At 55.0% G+C, this 14,407-nt stretch overlaps 1 protein-coding gene across 6 annotated transcripts in view; it reads right to left on the bottom strand.

The window, feature by feature from the left end:
- Positions 1-14,407, bottom strand: part of PRDM11 (PR/SET domain 11) — a 90,674-nt gene that overhangs the window by 49,422 nt on the left and 26,845 nt on the right. Inside the window, exons 1-4 of one of the 6 annotated variants that reach the window (XM_045485062.1) lie at positions 6,169-6,363; positions 5,434-5,558; positions 4,959-5,062; positions 4,105-4,367 (exon numbers count right to left, since the gene is read on the bottom strand). In XM_045485062.1, coding sequence (XP_045341018.1) covers positions 4,105-4,367; positions 4,959-5,062; positions 5,434-5,552 — 486 coding nt within the window. In that variant the 5' untranslated portion in view covers positions 5,553-5,558; positions 6,169-6,363. Of the gene's footprint in view, positions 1-4,104; positions 4,368-4,958; positions 5,064-5,433; positions 5,559-6,168; positions 6,364-14,407 lie in introns of those variants that run through there. The other 5 variants (XM_045485066.1, XM_045485067.1, XM_045485068.1 and 2 more) reach the window with 5 other exon arrangements.

Raw genomic sequence — 14,407 nt, 5'->3', positions numbered from 1 at the left:
GCTTCTGCCATGAAACTGCCTGTGCCCAGGACACGAAGACCCCCGTGCTGCCCGAACACAGTGGCTCTCAGGCCTCACGCTTCCCTGCAGCCCTGTCCCCCCCCCCGCCTGTCCCTTGCCGGGACCTCAGCCGCGTCCGTTTACCACGCTTGGTGTCCCCTACACCCAGGCCTCTGTCCTCGGCTGACCCATGTGCGTCGGTGCGCCCCAGGATGGCTCACCTGAGCACCTCACGGGCATCTCCGGCTCGACTCACCCCACCCCCCGCCCGAACTCACCTTCGCCGCTCTCCCGTCTCAGGCCAGCTCTCTCCACAGCTCCGCACGTGTTAGCAGACGTCCCCCAGACGCTGCCCTCAGTTCCTAGCGCTGCTTAACAAACTGCCACGACACGGTGGTTTTCGAACACCACACGTTTATTATCTCACGGTTCCAGAGGTCACAAGTCCTAAGATCGAGGCGTCGGCAGCGGGCTGAGTTCCTTCTGGAGGCTTGAGGGAAGAATCTACTTCCTTGCCTTTTGTAGCTTCTAGAAGCTGTCTGCAGTCCCTTGGCTCCTGGCTCCTTCTTCTATCTTCAAGGCCAGCAGGATAACATCTTCCAATCTTGTCTTTCTGACTCTGACTCTCCTGCCTCCCTCCCATAAAAATGCTTGTAATTCCACGAGGCCCACCCCGATAAACCAAGATAATCTCCCCACCTCAAGCGCCTTCATTGAATTACACCTGGAAAGTCCCCTTTGGCCTCTAAGATGACATCCATACAGGATCCGGGGATGAGGATGCGGCCATCTTGAGGGGGCCATTATTTGGCCCACCATACTTACTTCCTTCCGTCTGCTCCGAGCCTCTAGGGTACCCCTCCAGTGACAGAAGACATGTTGACCCATCGCCCCTCCATATGCAACGTCTCCATCTGAACGTTCTCGGGCGATAGGAGAGCTTGTCCATCACACCTCACCTCTGCTCGATATTCAACCGTCTCTTCAGTGGGACCCTCCCACCAGGATTTTCAAAGACGTTCGCGTCGCTCTCTTAACAAAGTTCCCCGCCCCCTGTGCCTGCCGGCAGCCAACCCTCGTATCTCCTGTCTCTCTTCCACTTGTCTTATCTCTAATCAAGCTTCTAAGAAGTGCCTATGCTGGTCACCCGGCTTCTCACAAGGTTCCCTTCGGGTGGTGCTCTGACGGGGCTTCTCCACCACAGCACTCTGGACCCCCGAGACCAGATCGCTCTTTGTTGTAGGAGGCTGTCTCCTGCATTACGAAAGGTTTAGCAGCACCCCTGACCCCTACCTTCTAGATGCCAGGAGCATAGCCCCCATCCCAAGCTGTGACGGCCCGAAATGTGTCCAGACATTACCAAATGTCCCCCGGGTGGGGGGCGGGGGAGGGCAGGGAGGAAGGGAGCAAACGGCCCCAGGTCGGGAACCTCGGTCTTGGAGTACCACGTCTTGCTAAAGTGGCCGGTGACTTCCCTGGCACTAAGCCCAGTGGACCGTTTCAAGTCCTTCTCTTGCCTGGCTTCTCAGAAACACTTGACACTGTTGACCGTTCTGGCCTTCCCGCCTCTCAGGGTGCACCTCCTCAGTCTCCCTTGCAGGATCGTGCTCCCCTTCTGGACGGCTGAACCACCAAAGTTCCTCAAAGCTCATTCTAGGCCCTCTCCGCCTCTCGTCCATCGGTTCTCCTTGGGGGCGGCCCTCCGCACTCCCAGCCCCGCTGATACCTGTGTGCGGGTGGTTCGGGAAGTGACATCTCCGAATCTCCTTTCCAAGCTCCGAACCCGTATCGCTAACTGCCTAGTCGCCACGGCCATTGGGTGCCTTGATGTCACTCCAAAGTTATCGAGTCTAAAACTGCCTCTTGCCCTCCACCCAGGCCCCGCCTGTATTCCATTTCTCAGAGATGGACACCTTCCCAACCTGCTGAGAGCAGGACACTGAAGGGCTCGTTTTCGCCAATTCCCTCTCCCTTACTTAGGCCAATCAATCAATTTCCAAGTCAACCCCGCTCATCTCCGAAAAAGTTCACAAACGAGTTCACCCTTTCTTCATGTTGCTGCCCCACCCTAACCCAAGTCTCCACCATCCCCGACTCAGACAATGATCCATTCTTGACCCATGCCCCCTGCTCCCAATCTGTTCTCCAGCCTGCAGCCAAAGTCACCCTTTCAAAACATAAATAAACTTCTCATTGTTCTTAAAATAAAGAACAAAAGTCCCAATTTGGCTCAGCGGGCCCTATACATCCAAGACTGTCTCCCCCTCCAGGCCCCTGTGTTCGCTCCACTCCGGGCACAATGACCTGGTTGCGCAAACATGCCATACTCTCGCCCGCCACAGGGCCTTTACACATGCTGTCCTGTTCATCTGGTGGGCATTCTCTTTCTTCAATCACACCTCAACTATCAGGAAGCCTTCCTTGACCTCTGGCCACATCACTTTCTCTGGTTGTTCCCTTCTCTCCTAGCCTCACTGCCTCTTCATCACCTGAGCCATAATTTTACATTTATTTACCTTATTATTTGATTCATTCCGGCTTTCCCACAATAAGCTCTATGAGGGCAGAACTGATGTCTGATCTGGCCCATCACTGTATCCCTGAGGCCAGTTCAGGGCTTAGCACGAACGAGACCCACAAGAAAGGTTTATTTCATGACTGATAAACGATCTTCCTACTCCCTAGCCTGCTCTTCTCTACCGGCCCCACCTTCCTCCAACTCTGCTCAAGCTGGATGCTCGAGAGGCGTCCCTAATAATCCCTTCCACTTCAGATCTTTACATACCCTCCTCCTTACCTCCACATCCCATCCGTCAGTAAATCCTGGAGATTCTCCCTCCTAAGTCTCTCTCAAATGTGCCTGCCTGTAGCACCTAAGTTGAAACCAGCATCTTTTCTGACCTGAAACCCCGCCCCCCTCCCCAGCAAGGCCCGTACCCATCCTGATTCTGCGTTCTGCAACCTGACCTAACCATTCTGTAACGCCTCTGCCCGACAATCTTCAGAGGTTCCCGTGGCCCGCAGAAGGAGCATTCGCTTACCCTGGCTTATGAAACGTAGGGTGATCTGGCCCCTGACTCCCTCTCCTGCTGATTTCCTGCCACTCTGCCTGTCAGGCTCATGGCTGTCGCCACACGGACCTGCCAGATGCGTCTCTTGCTCAGCCGACCTGTGTGAATACAGCATCCTCCCACCCCCCTTCCACTAACTACTACTCATGCTTCAAGTCTCAAGCTAGAGGAAATCCCGCCCAAGCCCCTCGAGTAGGCCAACAACAACAATAATAATAGCTGATATTCACTGCATGCTTCCTAAAGGCAGGCGCGGCGCTAAGAACTCTATAGTATTGACCCATCGTGTCGCACCGTCAACTATGATTATTCTGTTACAGGACAGGCACAGAGAAGTGAAAGGATTCATCCAAGGTCACACCAGATAGGAAATAGCAAAGCTGGCTGGCGTAATGAACTTGGGCTCCAGCCCCCAAATCCATCAGCACCATGAACTCCACCGTCTCCCTCTGCAACTAGAATGTCTCACCTTCCCTCCTTCAGTAGCAATGATCACATGTGCCCGTACCTGTTCAATCCCTGTCCCTCCCCCACCAGACTGTCCACTCCCCGAGGGCAGGGACCACGTTTCCTCGGGCACCCGGTCCAGCCCCTGGCATCACTGCTTTTTTAGCTGAATGTCGTGCTCTGCATTCCCACAGCCCCCAGGCCCAAGTTACCCACTCCGGAGGGGGACTTGAGGTGAACCCTTGGTCCATTTCACAGAACGGTCCACCAGACCCACACATGAAGAATCATGAGAAAAGCATCCTGAATTCTCTCCGGCTGGCTGGTCCCACGGGCTCCCTAGAGCCCTACCACTGATTCTGTGGACTACCGCCTGACGGGCTCCTTAGCATGGCCCTCGGCCACCAAGGAGCACAACCACTCAGCCAGGGCCAGGGGGTAGCAAGATCCATCATGCACGCATCCCGGAGTGATGGCAGAAAAAAAAGCTCTTGGGCCTGGCTGGGCCAGCGTATGGCTCCCCCTGCTGGCTTCCTTCCATGTTCATTAGCACCCTCTCCCACTGCACAGCCCAGGGGACACTCACCAGCCACGAGAAGAAGCCAGCCGATTTGTCCTGGGTGGAGATCTGCCCCTCATAGGGGCCGAAGATGTGACCCTTGGGGATGACCTCATTTATGCATCGCACGTCATTCTCCCCACTGGCTTCCTTGACCACCTCCATGCCCTGTGGGATGGTGAGGGCAGCCCTGTCTGGGATGCCCACGGGCACCGGCGTGTCGGACACAAACACTGGGGGACCGTGGTTCGGACACTCATCCACAAAGTACTCCTGGCAGGACTCGCAGACTGAAGGGACGGAAAGAGCGAAGAGAGCCTCAGTTGCTGCAGGGAGGCAGGACCTCCATGGCAGAGGCTGAGGGGCTGATGGGAAGCCCACCCTGAGGACGGCACAGGGCCGTGAAAAGCCCACCGCAGGGGACTCGGGAGTCCCGGCCCTGGCTCCGCCCCAGCCAGCCACGGGCCCCAGAGTCTTCAGCGGTAATAACCCATTCCCCTCCCCGGGGGCTCAAAGGACACGCCTGCCAGTGCGAAGGAAGCCAGTAGCTCCCTTTGTATCAAGTTTCAAGCACAGCTTTGGAGTCAGATGGGTCTGGGTTTGAACTGCAACCATGCCTCTGTGGCCTGTGGGTCCCGAGGCAGGGTGCTTAACCCTCACCAAGCCCTGGGGTCCTCACCTGGAAAATGGGACCCATAACAGCCACCTCAGTGGTTAATGGTGAGGCTAAACTGAATCCGGGACCCGTGTCTGATACATGACAGGCGAATGCCTATGGTCAGTTACGGCTGCAAACTCCCTAAGCAGAGCTGGGGTGGAGGGTGGGAGTCGGGGGGGGGGGAGGGAGGAGCAACCCAGGAACAGCCTCGAGCTCCACTTACACCAGAAGTCCACTTGCTGGAAGCTTTTGGGCATGATGAGCTCACGCTTCCCCTTCAGTTTCTTGGGCTCCACTTCCATGGACGGGGGGTCTGGTCTCCTAGAGCTGGCCAGACCAGGGGCCAGTGGAGAAAGCAAAGAAGCCATCAGAGAGCGGGAGGCTGGGGGGCAGAGAAGCCGTGGACCTGGCCAGGAGGCCACGGGGATGCGGGATGGGCCGAGGAACCCCAGCCAGGCTGCCCATTCAGTGCAGGGACAGCGAAAAGGTAGGATCTGAGACCTGGACCCAGCCAGGCCTTCTAGGCTCCCTGCTTGCGTGCCTTCTAGAGCCTGCGCTCTCCCCTCTGCTCCAAGGAGCTGCCCAGAGCAGGCTCAGGAAGGTGGGCCAGGAGTGGGAACTCTTCCCCAGGGCCTCCAACCAACCCAGACCAACGACTCCCCACTTCTCCCTCTCCTGTCCCCACACCAGGGCCTCACCAGGGCTGGCCATACTCCTGGTCGCGGAGTGGGGAGCAGACCTCTGTCTTCACCACGGTCACCATATCCCCCACGGCCGCCTTGGTCTGCGCCAGGCACTCCTTCATGTTCTCAGTCATTCTGTCCTGGGGACGCGAAGGCGGGACCAGCACAGGAAGAAGATCAAAGAGACAGGGGAAGAAGGGTGAGTGTCACAGAGGGCAAGCGGGGGGTCCCGTGGAGTCTGGTTACCCTCCCTGCCATCCCCAGAGGAAGCGCTGGAGAACACAGACAACAAAAACAGCTGTAGCTCGGCCAAGAGGAAATGCCATTTCTATCCCGGGCTGGTCCTGGGGAAGACTGGAGCCACCAGCCCCATGGGGTCAGAGGACGAGGGGCAGCTCAGGCCAGGGGGCAGGGCTGGAGAGCGCAGCCCGGACCCCAAGGCCAAGGGGCAGAGGGTATGGGGAATCCACAGGAAGGAGCCTCCACACAAAAGTCTGCACTGGGGGGCAGGGGGAGGGATCGACTCAAGTCCAGCTGGGGCCAAGCGGGGCTGGAGGATGAAACGGGCCCCCAGCGCCTGGCTGTGCAGCCCCTCACCCAGAGGCTGCCAGGGAATGCAGCCAGGCCCGCTTTGCCAGCTCAGAGCAGGTACAGGCGGGGCCTGGGGGTCCCGGTGTGGGCCGGCGAGCCAGCCCTGACTCCGAGCCCCACCCGCTCTCTCCAGGGAAGTCGCCCCAGCCCGCCGCTTACCGCCCTCCTCCACCACCGCGCCGGGCTTCAGCCCCTCCCTCGGCACCCCTGGGTCCTCATGCCAAGCCCGGGGACACTCTTCGGGCCAGGGCGGTGCGCAGCTCAGGCTGGGACCGCGCTCGCGGCCCGGGACTGGGCAAGCGGCGTGTGTGACTCACTACCCGGGGCCCCGCTGGCCACACCCCTGCTCCTCCGCTAATCAGCCCCCTGCTCCCCACCGGGGCCCCAAAGCCGGCGGCTGCTGGGAGGGGTGCGGGGAAACACGACGGCCTGCCCCCTCCTCCAGAGCCGGCGGGGCCGGGGGGGGGGGGGGGGCGCGCCGAGGGGGCGGGGGCTGCCCGGGCGGGCCGAGCCGCCCCGTCCCGGCCCCCAGGCCGCCCCCCCACCCACCCCCGCCCGCCGCCGCGGCCCCGCGCGGCGTCCCGCCCGCGTGTCCGGCGGGGAAAGTGTGAGGTCCCGCGGCCGGGCGCAGGGGCGGCGCGGGGGCCGGGGAGGGCGCGGGCCGCTCTCTCCCTCTCACCAACCTTCCCGGAGGGGAGCTCCCTGCCCTGCCCGGCCCGGCCCTGCCCAGCGCCGCCCCCCGCCCGCCAGGCCCGGCATTCCTTGCGGGGGCATGTGGCTTCTTGCCGGCCCCGGGGGCACGCAGTTGGCTGGCGGCCGGAGGGGGGCGCGCGGGGAGCGGGAGGCAGCGGGCGCCCGGGAGGGGCGGCGGCCGGGGGCCCGCCCGGCAGGGGGTGCAGCGCCCGGCGGGCTGGGGGACGCCGGGCGGGCGTCCGCGGTGGCCGGGAGCGGAGGTGGCGGGCGAGCGAAGCGGGTGGGCGACCGGCGCGGGCGGCCCCCCGCACGCCTTGCCTGCGGCCGCCGCGGACTCCGCGCGGCTGCGGCGCGGCCTGCGGCGAACCGAGCGACACAGATCCCTGCACGCCGCCCCTTCCCCACCTGCGCGGCCTAGGGTGGGGACCCGGCGCCTGCGGGGGGGAGGGGGGGTCCATGCCTGGTGGCGGGCCCTCAGCCACCCGTCAGGGGGCAGGGGTTGAGGGTCGCTGAGGCAGGAACCTAGGGCGGGAAGATGCCAAGGGACTTGCCCAAGGTCGCCCGGCCCATTCCTGATGGAATCTGGACTGGAGCCTGGGGCCTGCTGAGTAACTGGGAAACAGGAGAACCCCCAGATCCAAGCGTTATGTTTCAGGCCTCTGCCCAGCCTCTTCCAGAAGGATCACCGGGATCACCCTGGGATGGGTTAAGGCAGCCCAGCCCACACGTCCAGCTGCCAGGTAGGGGCAAGGTCCTATGGATTCCTAAAGGTTCACTGAGCACTTCTGCCCTGAGGAGCACTTCTCACTCGGATGGGTGATATTCACACACAACACACCGCGGGGTAGTGAAGTCTGATGGTTAGACGCCTGGGTCTCCAAAGGGCACTGCCTGTGTTCAAGTCCCGCTGACTGGCTATGTGACCCCGGGCAGGTGTAAGGGACTGAAAGTTTGTATGCTCCCCTACCCCAATTCATGGGTTGATGCCATGGCCTTTCACGTGACTATATTTGGAGACTGGGCCTGCAAGATGATAAAGGTTAAATGAGGTCCTAAAGGGTGGAGCCCGAATCTAATAGGGCTGGTACCCTTATAAGAAGAGGGAGAGACTCCAGAGTGCGCTCTCTCTCTCTCTCTCTCTCTCCCCCGCCCTCTCCACCAGGTGACGACAGCGAGAAGGCACCAGTGTGCAAACCAGGAAGAGAATTCTCCCTAGGAACCTGATGGGCTTGCACCTTGATTTTGGACTTCTCAGCCTCCAAACCCGAGAAATAAATGTCTGGTGCTTTAGGCCACCCCGTCTATGGCATTGTGTTATGGCAGCCTGAACAGACTGAGACAGCAGGTTACCCAACTCCCCTGTGTGCCCATTTGTTCCCCTGGAAAATGTGGCCCGTGTTAGATTCCGTCCCAGACGTTGCTGTATGAAATGGACAAAGATGAGTTTGGAGGGGGACAGGCGCAGTCCCTGCGTATCTGCACATGAAGAAAGCTGATGGGGAAGGGGGGTATTGACTGACCTCATTAAGGGGTGGCTTTGAATTCCCTCTATTGGGTTGGGTTGTTGTTGTTGTTGTTGTTGTTTAAGTCCATCATTTGCAGAGTCTGGCCCTCTATTAGAAACAGACTGCTTGGGACCGTTTTGCATTTCTCCTGCTCCGGCCCTTCCGTCCTCCGCCAGCCCCACCTGTATGCCACCTCCACCCTGCCATGGGGCCTGTGAACTTGGGTCCTCCGCTTGCCGGACACCTGGAAAACTCCTACCCACCCTTCAGCCCTCACTGTCGCCCCCTCACCGACTCAATACCCTCTCCAGCTTCATGTTCTTTTCCTTAGGGCACTTGTCACCCTTAGAACAGTCTTTTGCCAGCAGCATTATTTAATTAATACCTCATTCCCACTAACAGATGGTAAGTTCCACACGGGCAGGCACTTTTGCTCTCCACTGAATTGCCAGCACTCTGAATTGTCTGGCACCAGGAAAGAGCTAGGGAAAGACCAGCAACGGGCTAAGGCATAAACTTTAAGGAGGCACCCACCCTCAGGATCATGCACTTGCAGGGGCACCTGAAGATAAGCGTGTCCTTGAATCTGGCGCCCTGGGTGCCTGGCTTGCCTTATCCGGGCCTCAGCCTTGCCCAGCACATAGCGTATTCTCAGTATTTGCCAAAGGAATTAACGGCCGGCGACCCATGTCGCGATTCACCAGCCCCCCTCTCGTGTGTCCTGCTGGCCCCCTGGAGAATCTCAACTCTGAAAGAGATCTGAGAAGCGAAGACAGGGCGGGTGGGTTATTGTCTTGAATCCTCGTCTCTTTGGGGTGCTCCCTCAGTGATCTCTGCTAGGCAAGGTGGGCGGTCCGATGGGTGAGGCTGGTGTTGAGAGGCAGTGAGGTAGGTACAGTGGAGAGTAGGAATGGAATTGGACTCCTGAGTCCTGGACCCGAACCTGATAGGAAGTCATAGGTGTATGCGGTGAGCATGGGAACATCGCTTAAACGCACCAGGCCTTGGCGTCTTCCTTGGTACAATGGAAATCATCATAATTGCCAGGTTATCCCCATAAGGAGTGAATGAGAGAAAGGCTGGGGCAAGACCTTGGAGGGGCCAAGTGCTACGCGTTTGTAAAGGGTATTAGTATTTAACTGGCCACCCAGAGGCAAAGGGTGAGCAGGAAGAAGAGAGAGGGGGGATGGGGGGAAGACAGGCCAGAAAGGGGGTGGGGAAGGAGGGAAAAGGAAATAGTAAGAGAATCAAGGATGGAGGGGAAGAGGGAGAGAAGAGAGGAAAGCAGGCATGGGGGTGGGGAGGAAGACATGCAGACGTTTTTCTGCATCTTGAATGGAAAACTATCCCCTCTGAGGAAAACATTCATTTGTCTCTCCAAGGAGAGAGGTCTTCTAGCCATTTCCTGGGATGGCTTACTTTTCATTTACATCCCACCTTCATCAGGGAAAAGAATCGTGATGATTTATAACACAAACACATACTCAGACAGGACAGAGATTTCATGGAGAACGACTGAGGCCAGTTCTACCAAGAATCTATCATAAGATGGCCAGCGATCCAGCTGCGCATTCGGTTCTGAGCCTCCTGGCAGCTACGGCAAAAAGGGAAACGTGATGGGTTACAGAGCACTCGTTATTTGACACTGATTTATTCAGTGCACAATTAAGTTCTTTCCATTCTTAGAGGAGTCCAGCCGCCTGGTGGATCAGAACCGAGCCTCACTTGCATGACTGAGGTGCATTACAAGTCCCTTCTGTGTCTGGAGCGGAGGCCGTGGGAGCGGGGTGGGGAGGGAGAGGACGGCGTGCGGCAGGCCGTCCATTTGGGAAGAGAGAGAGAACACCACAGGTTGGTGTCCTTCACTGGGCCCACCTCAGCGGGCGCTGTAAAGCCTGCAACCAGTTGAAGGTCCAGCAACTGTTTCCGCGGTCTGCTGTGGACCCGTTTGCCCAGTGAGGGGCTTGGGGGAGGGGTGGTCAGCAGGCCTCACGGAGGACTCCACGCTGCTGGCAGTGGTCCCTCTCAGCTGGCTCCTCTGAGTCTGCACACGCAGAGATTAGGCATGTTGCAAACCCAGCAATGAGATGCAAACCCAAGAGGAGGGGCAGAATGCAACTCAGGAGGCAGCAGCTCTGTTTTCACCCTTGGCAGCATGCCAGGGTCCTGGAATGCCCGGCAGCCAGCGTGGCCTGAGGACTGGGAATCTGTGCCCACTTGGTTTCCCTAGAGGCTGGCACCACGAGAATCTGACAGGTCTGCTCTGTCAGACCACAGCATCCTGTGTTGTTCCGTCCCATAACAAAGGGACAGGCCATTAGAGGGCTGGCCCCAGTCATGCGGTGACCTGGGCTGGGTCCCCCCCCCCCCCCCCCCCGCCCCGCTCTGAGCTTCAGTCCTGGCTGTGCCATAAACTTTTTAGGTGACCTTGAGCAAGTTCCTGCCTTGCCATGAGACTCAGTTTCCCTTTCTCGAGAAATAAACGGTCCAACATGGTTCTTAACGGTAAATCACGGGGGCAATGGGGGGAGAGCATGGAATTATTAAGGGAGTTGTTGAACTAAATGCCCAGCAAGCACTGCCTATAGAGAGAATAAATGATACGCCTTGAACTTGCACGTGAGACACATTTGTAAATGTATATACATACTTTTACGATGAACAAATGATAAGTTTATATTAAAATGTTACTGAATTCGGAGAAGCCGAATGTCACCATGTGTTTTATTCACCAACTGATCCCAGCACAGCCACTTACAAGCTATGTAACCTTGGAGAAATTAACCACTCCTACCTTCCTTTCCCTGTCCAATGGGACTGATGTCAGGACCCATCTCCTAGGGCCGTTTTACATAGCATAGTATCTGGCATACAATAAGCACTCTATAAATAATTAATTCTTATTATCATTCATTTATTTAGTATTTTAAAGGTATAGCAGACATCAGGGGGGCACGTGGATGAAAAAATTTTTTGACGTTAAAAAAAGGGGCTTTACAAGCAGTCATGACCCTTAAGAGAGAAACACGTTTAATAAGTCTATACTATAAAGATGCTCATCCCAGTAGAAAAATGGGAAATAGCATTAAAAAAGCAATTTGCAAAAGAAGAAAGACAAATGGCCGATATGCTTTATGAAAAAGCCACAACACTTTAATACCCAAATAAATATAAATGAAAACAAACATCATTTTTCCTCTGTTGGGTTGGCGAACATTAAAAATCTCTATCCTATTCCAGATTGGCGAGAGCGTGGGGGATATACCTACACACCCTCCTGGCTGGAATATAAATTGGTATGACCTTTTTGGAGGGCAACTTGGCAACACATATCAAAAGACTTGAAATGGGAAAACCTTTGTAGGAGCAACCCCAAACCTAGGAATTTCTCCTAAGGGCATCATTAAGTTGTGTTCAGAGATTTACCCATAAGGTTGTCCTCTGCAACACTATTTTTAGTAGCAAAAAAAAAAAAAAAAAAAAAAAAAAAAAGAACCACACAAAAACAAAACAACCAAACAAAAACCACCGAAGAATAAAAGTAAACCTTGAAAACAGGAGAGAAGTTAATATGTAGCATACGGTGAAATATTAGACAGCAATTAACAATGCTTCCGAAGAACATTTATTGACATGGGAACACGTGCTCAACATACTGTTAGTGAAAAATGAAAGCTACTAAGTGACAGAAGATAATTGGCAAGGCCCCCTGCTGTATGATTCCCACTATAGGACATTCCGGAAAAGGCAAAACTATGTAGGCAGTAAAAAGTTCAGTGGTTTCCAGGAGTTAGCAGGAGGGACGGATGAACAGGCAGAGCACAGAGGATTTGTAGGGCAGTGAAACTACTCTGTGGGACAACTATAATGGTGCATACATGTCATTGTACCTCTGTCCAAACCCCTAGAATGTACAACACCAACAGGAAGCCTGAATGTAAACCACGGACTTCGGGTGATGATGACGTGTCAGGGTAAGTTCATCGGCTGTAACAAATGTAGAACTCCCGGAGTCCGGGAGATGGCGGGTGTGCGGAGACAGGGAGAATATGAAAGCTGTCCGCACATTCCCCTCGGTTTTATTGTGAATCTAGAACTTCTCCAGAAAATAAAATCTATTTTTAAAGATGAAGGTTGTTGGGACGCCTGGGTGGCTTAGTCGGTTAGGCATCCAACTTCAACTCAGGTTGTGATCTCCCAGGTCATGGGTTCGAGTCCCGCATCGGGCTCTGTGCTGACAGCTCAGAGCCTGGAAGCCTGCTTTGGATTCTGTCTCCCTCTCTCTGCCTCTCCCCCCCACACACTCTGTCTCTCAAAAATATATAAACAGGGGGCGCTGGGTGGCTCGGTCGGTTGGGCGGCCGACTTCGGCTCGGGTCGTGATCTCGCGGTCCGTGAGTTCAAGCCCCGCGTGGGGCTCTGTGGTGACAGCTCGGAGCCTGGAGCCTGTTTCAGATTCTGTGTCTCCCTCTCTCTGGCCCTCCCCCGTTCATGCTCTGTCTCTCTCTCTATCTCAAGGGTAAATAAACGTTAAAAAAAAAATTAAAAAAAAATATATAAACAGTAAAAAATTAAAAAAAAAAGAAAGTTGTGGAAAGATAGATATAAAATAATTCCATTTTAGAAATATATATGGATTGGGACACCTGGGTGACTCGGTTAAGCGTCCGACTTTGGCTCAGGTCACAGGTCTAGGAGAATATATTCTGGCAGATCCCATGTGGTTAGTTGAAGCAGTGTTAAAGGGCAAGTGTTTCTCTTTTCTTCCTTTCGCTTATGAGAAAAAAAAGAAAGTCTCAGAGCACCTGGGTGGGTCAGTGTGTTAAGCTTCCAACTCTGGATTTCAGCTCAGGTCACGGTCTCATGATTCGTGAGATGAAGCCCGGGAGTCGGGCTCTACACCGAGCAGCCTGGGACTCTCTCTCCTTCTCTCTCTGCCCCTCCCCCACTCTTGCTCACAGGTGTATGCACTCTCTCTCCATCCCCCTCTCTCCAAATAAATTTAAAAACTTAAAAAAAAAAAGTCACTTAACTCTTTAAAGCTCAGTTATACTCTTTATACTCCTTGCATTTAAGAACTGCTAGCAAAGATAATAAGGTCTCAGGTTCTGTCAATCCTCACCGACTTCGTCACCGGATGCTGAGACCCAACCAATTGGCCGGGAGGAAGGAGGCTTCACAATTAGAGACTGAAGGGGCGCCTGGGTGGCGCAGTCGGTTAAGCGTCCGACTTCAGCCAGGTCACGATCTCGCGGTCCGTGAGTTCGAGCCCCGCGTCGGGCTCTGGGCTGATGGCTCAGAGCCTGGAGCCTGTTTCCGATTCTGTGTCTCCCTCTCTCTCTGCCCCTCCCCCGTTCATGCTCTGTCTGTCTCTGTCCCAAAAATAAATAAACGTTGAAAAAAAAACAAAACAAAACAAAATTAGAGACTGAATACCAGGCATATAAGTGGCACTTGCTGTATATTTCATGAATGAATGCAAATCGACTGACTGGCCAGTAAGGGCCCTGATATTTCCATCGTGAAGACTTCTATTTTCTTTTTCTCTACGATTCCCATTTCGAAAGATTTTTATCTGCCGAAAAGCCTGCACGCACTGTGTAATGACTCGTCCATTTTCCTAGTTTTTCCCATATACACCGGTGTGCGGTAACCAGGATTAACCAGGGTAAACTGGTTAGCTGCTATCATCCCAGGCAAAAGCAGAGAAATCTGGCGTGCTCATTCATTTGTCCTGCTGATTACAGAGAACTGTACAACATTCATTAAACTTTTTATGTTTACAAAATAGCTCAGCGGGTAGATTACTATGTAGAAATGAGAATAAACAAACCACAACTACACGCTATAGTATGTAGTCACAATGCCGAGGAAAGAAACGAGCCCCAAAGGGTACATACTGTATAATTTCATTTATATAAAGTTTAAAAAGCAGGCAAAACTACAGTGTTAGAAGCCCGTTAGTGGCACGGGCGCCTGGGTGGCTCAGTCGGTTAAGCGTTCGACTTCGGCTCAGGTCATTATCTCGGGGTTCATGAGTTCAAGCCCTGTGTGGGGCTCTGTGCTGACGGCTCCGAGCCTGGAGCCTGGTGCGGATTCTGTGTCTCCCTCTCTCCCTGCCCCTCCCCTGCTCTCACTCAAAAATAAACATTAAAAAAAAAAAAAAAGAAAAGAAAACGCATCAGGGATAATCTTTGGGC

Source organism: Leopardus geoffroyi, chromosome D1 (genome assembly GCF_018350155.1).
Source record: "Leopardus geoffroyi isolate Oge1 chromosome D1, O.geoffroyi_Oge1_pat1.0, whole genome shotgun sequence".
Taxonomy (NCBI): Eukaryota; Metazoa; Chordata; class Mammalia; order Carnivora; family Felidae; genus Leopardus; species Leopardus geoffroyi.
The sequence above is the reverse complement of the archived record's forward strand: the minus strand, read 5'-3'. Positions and strand labels throughout refer to the sequence as shown.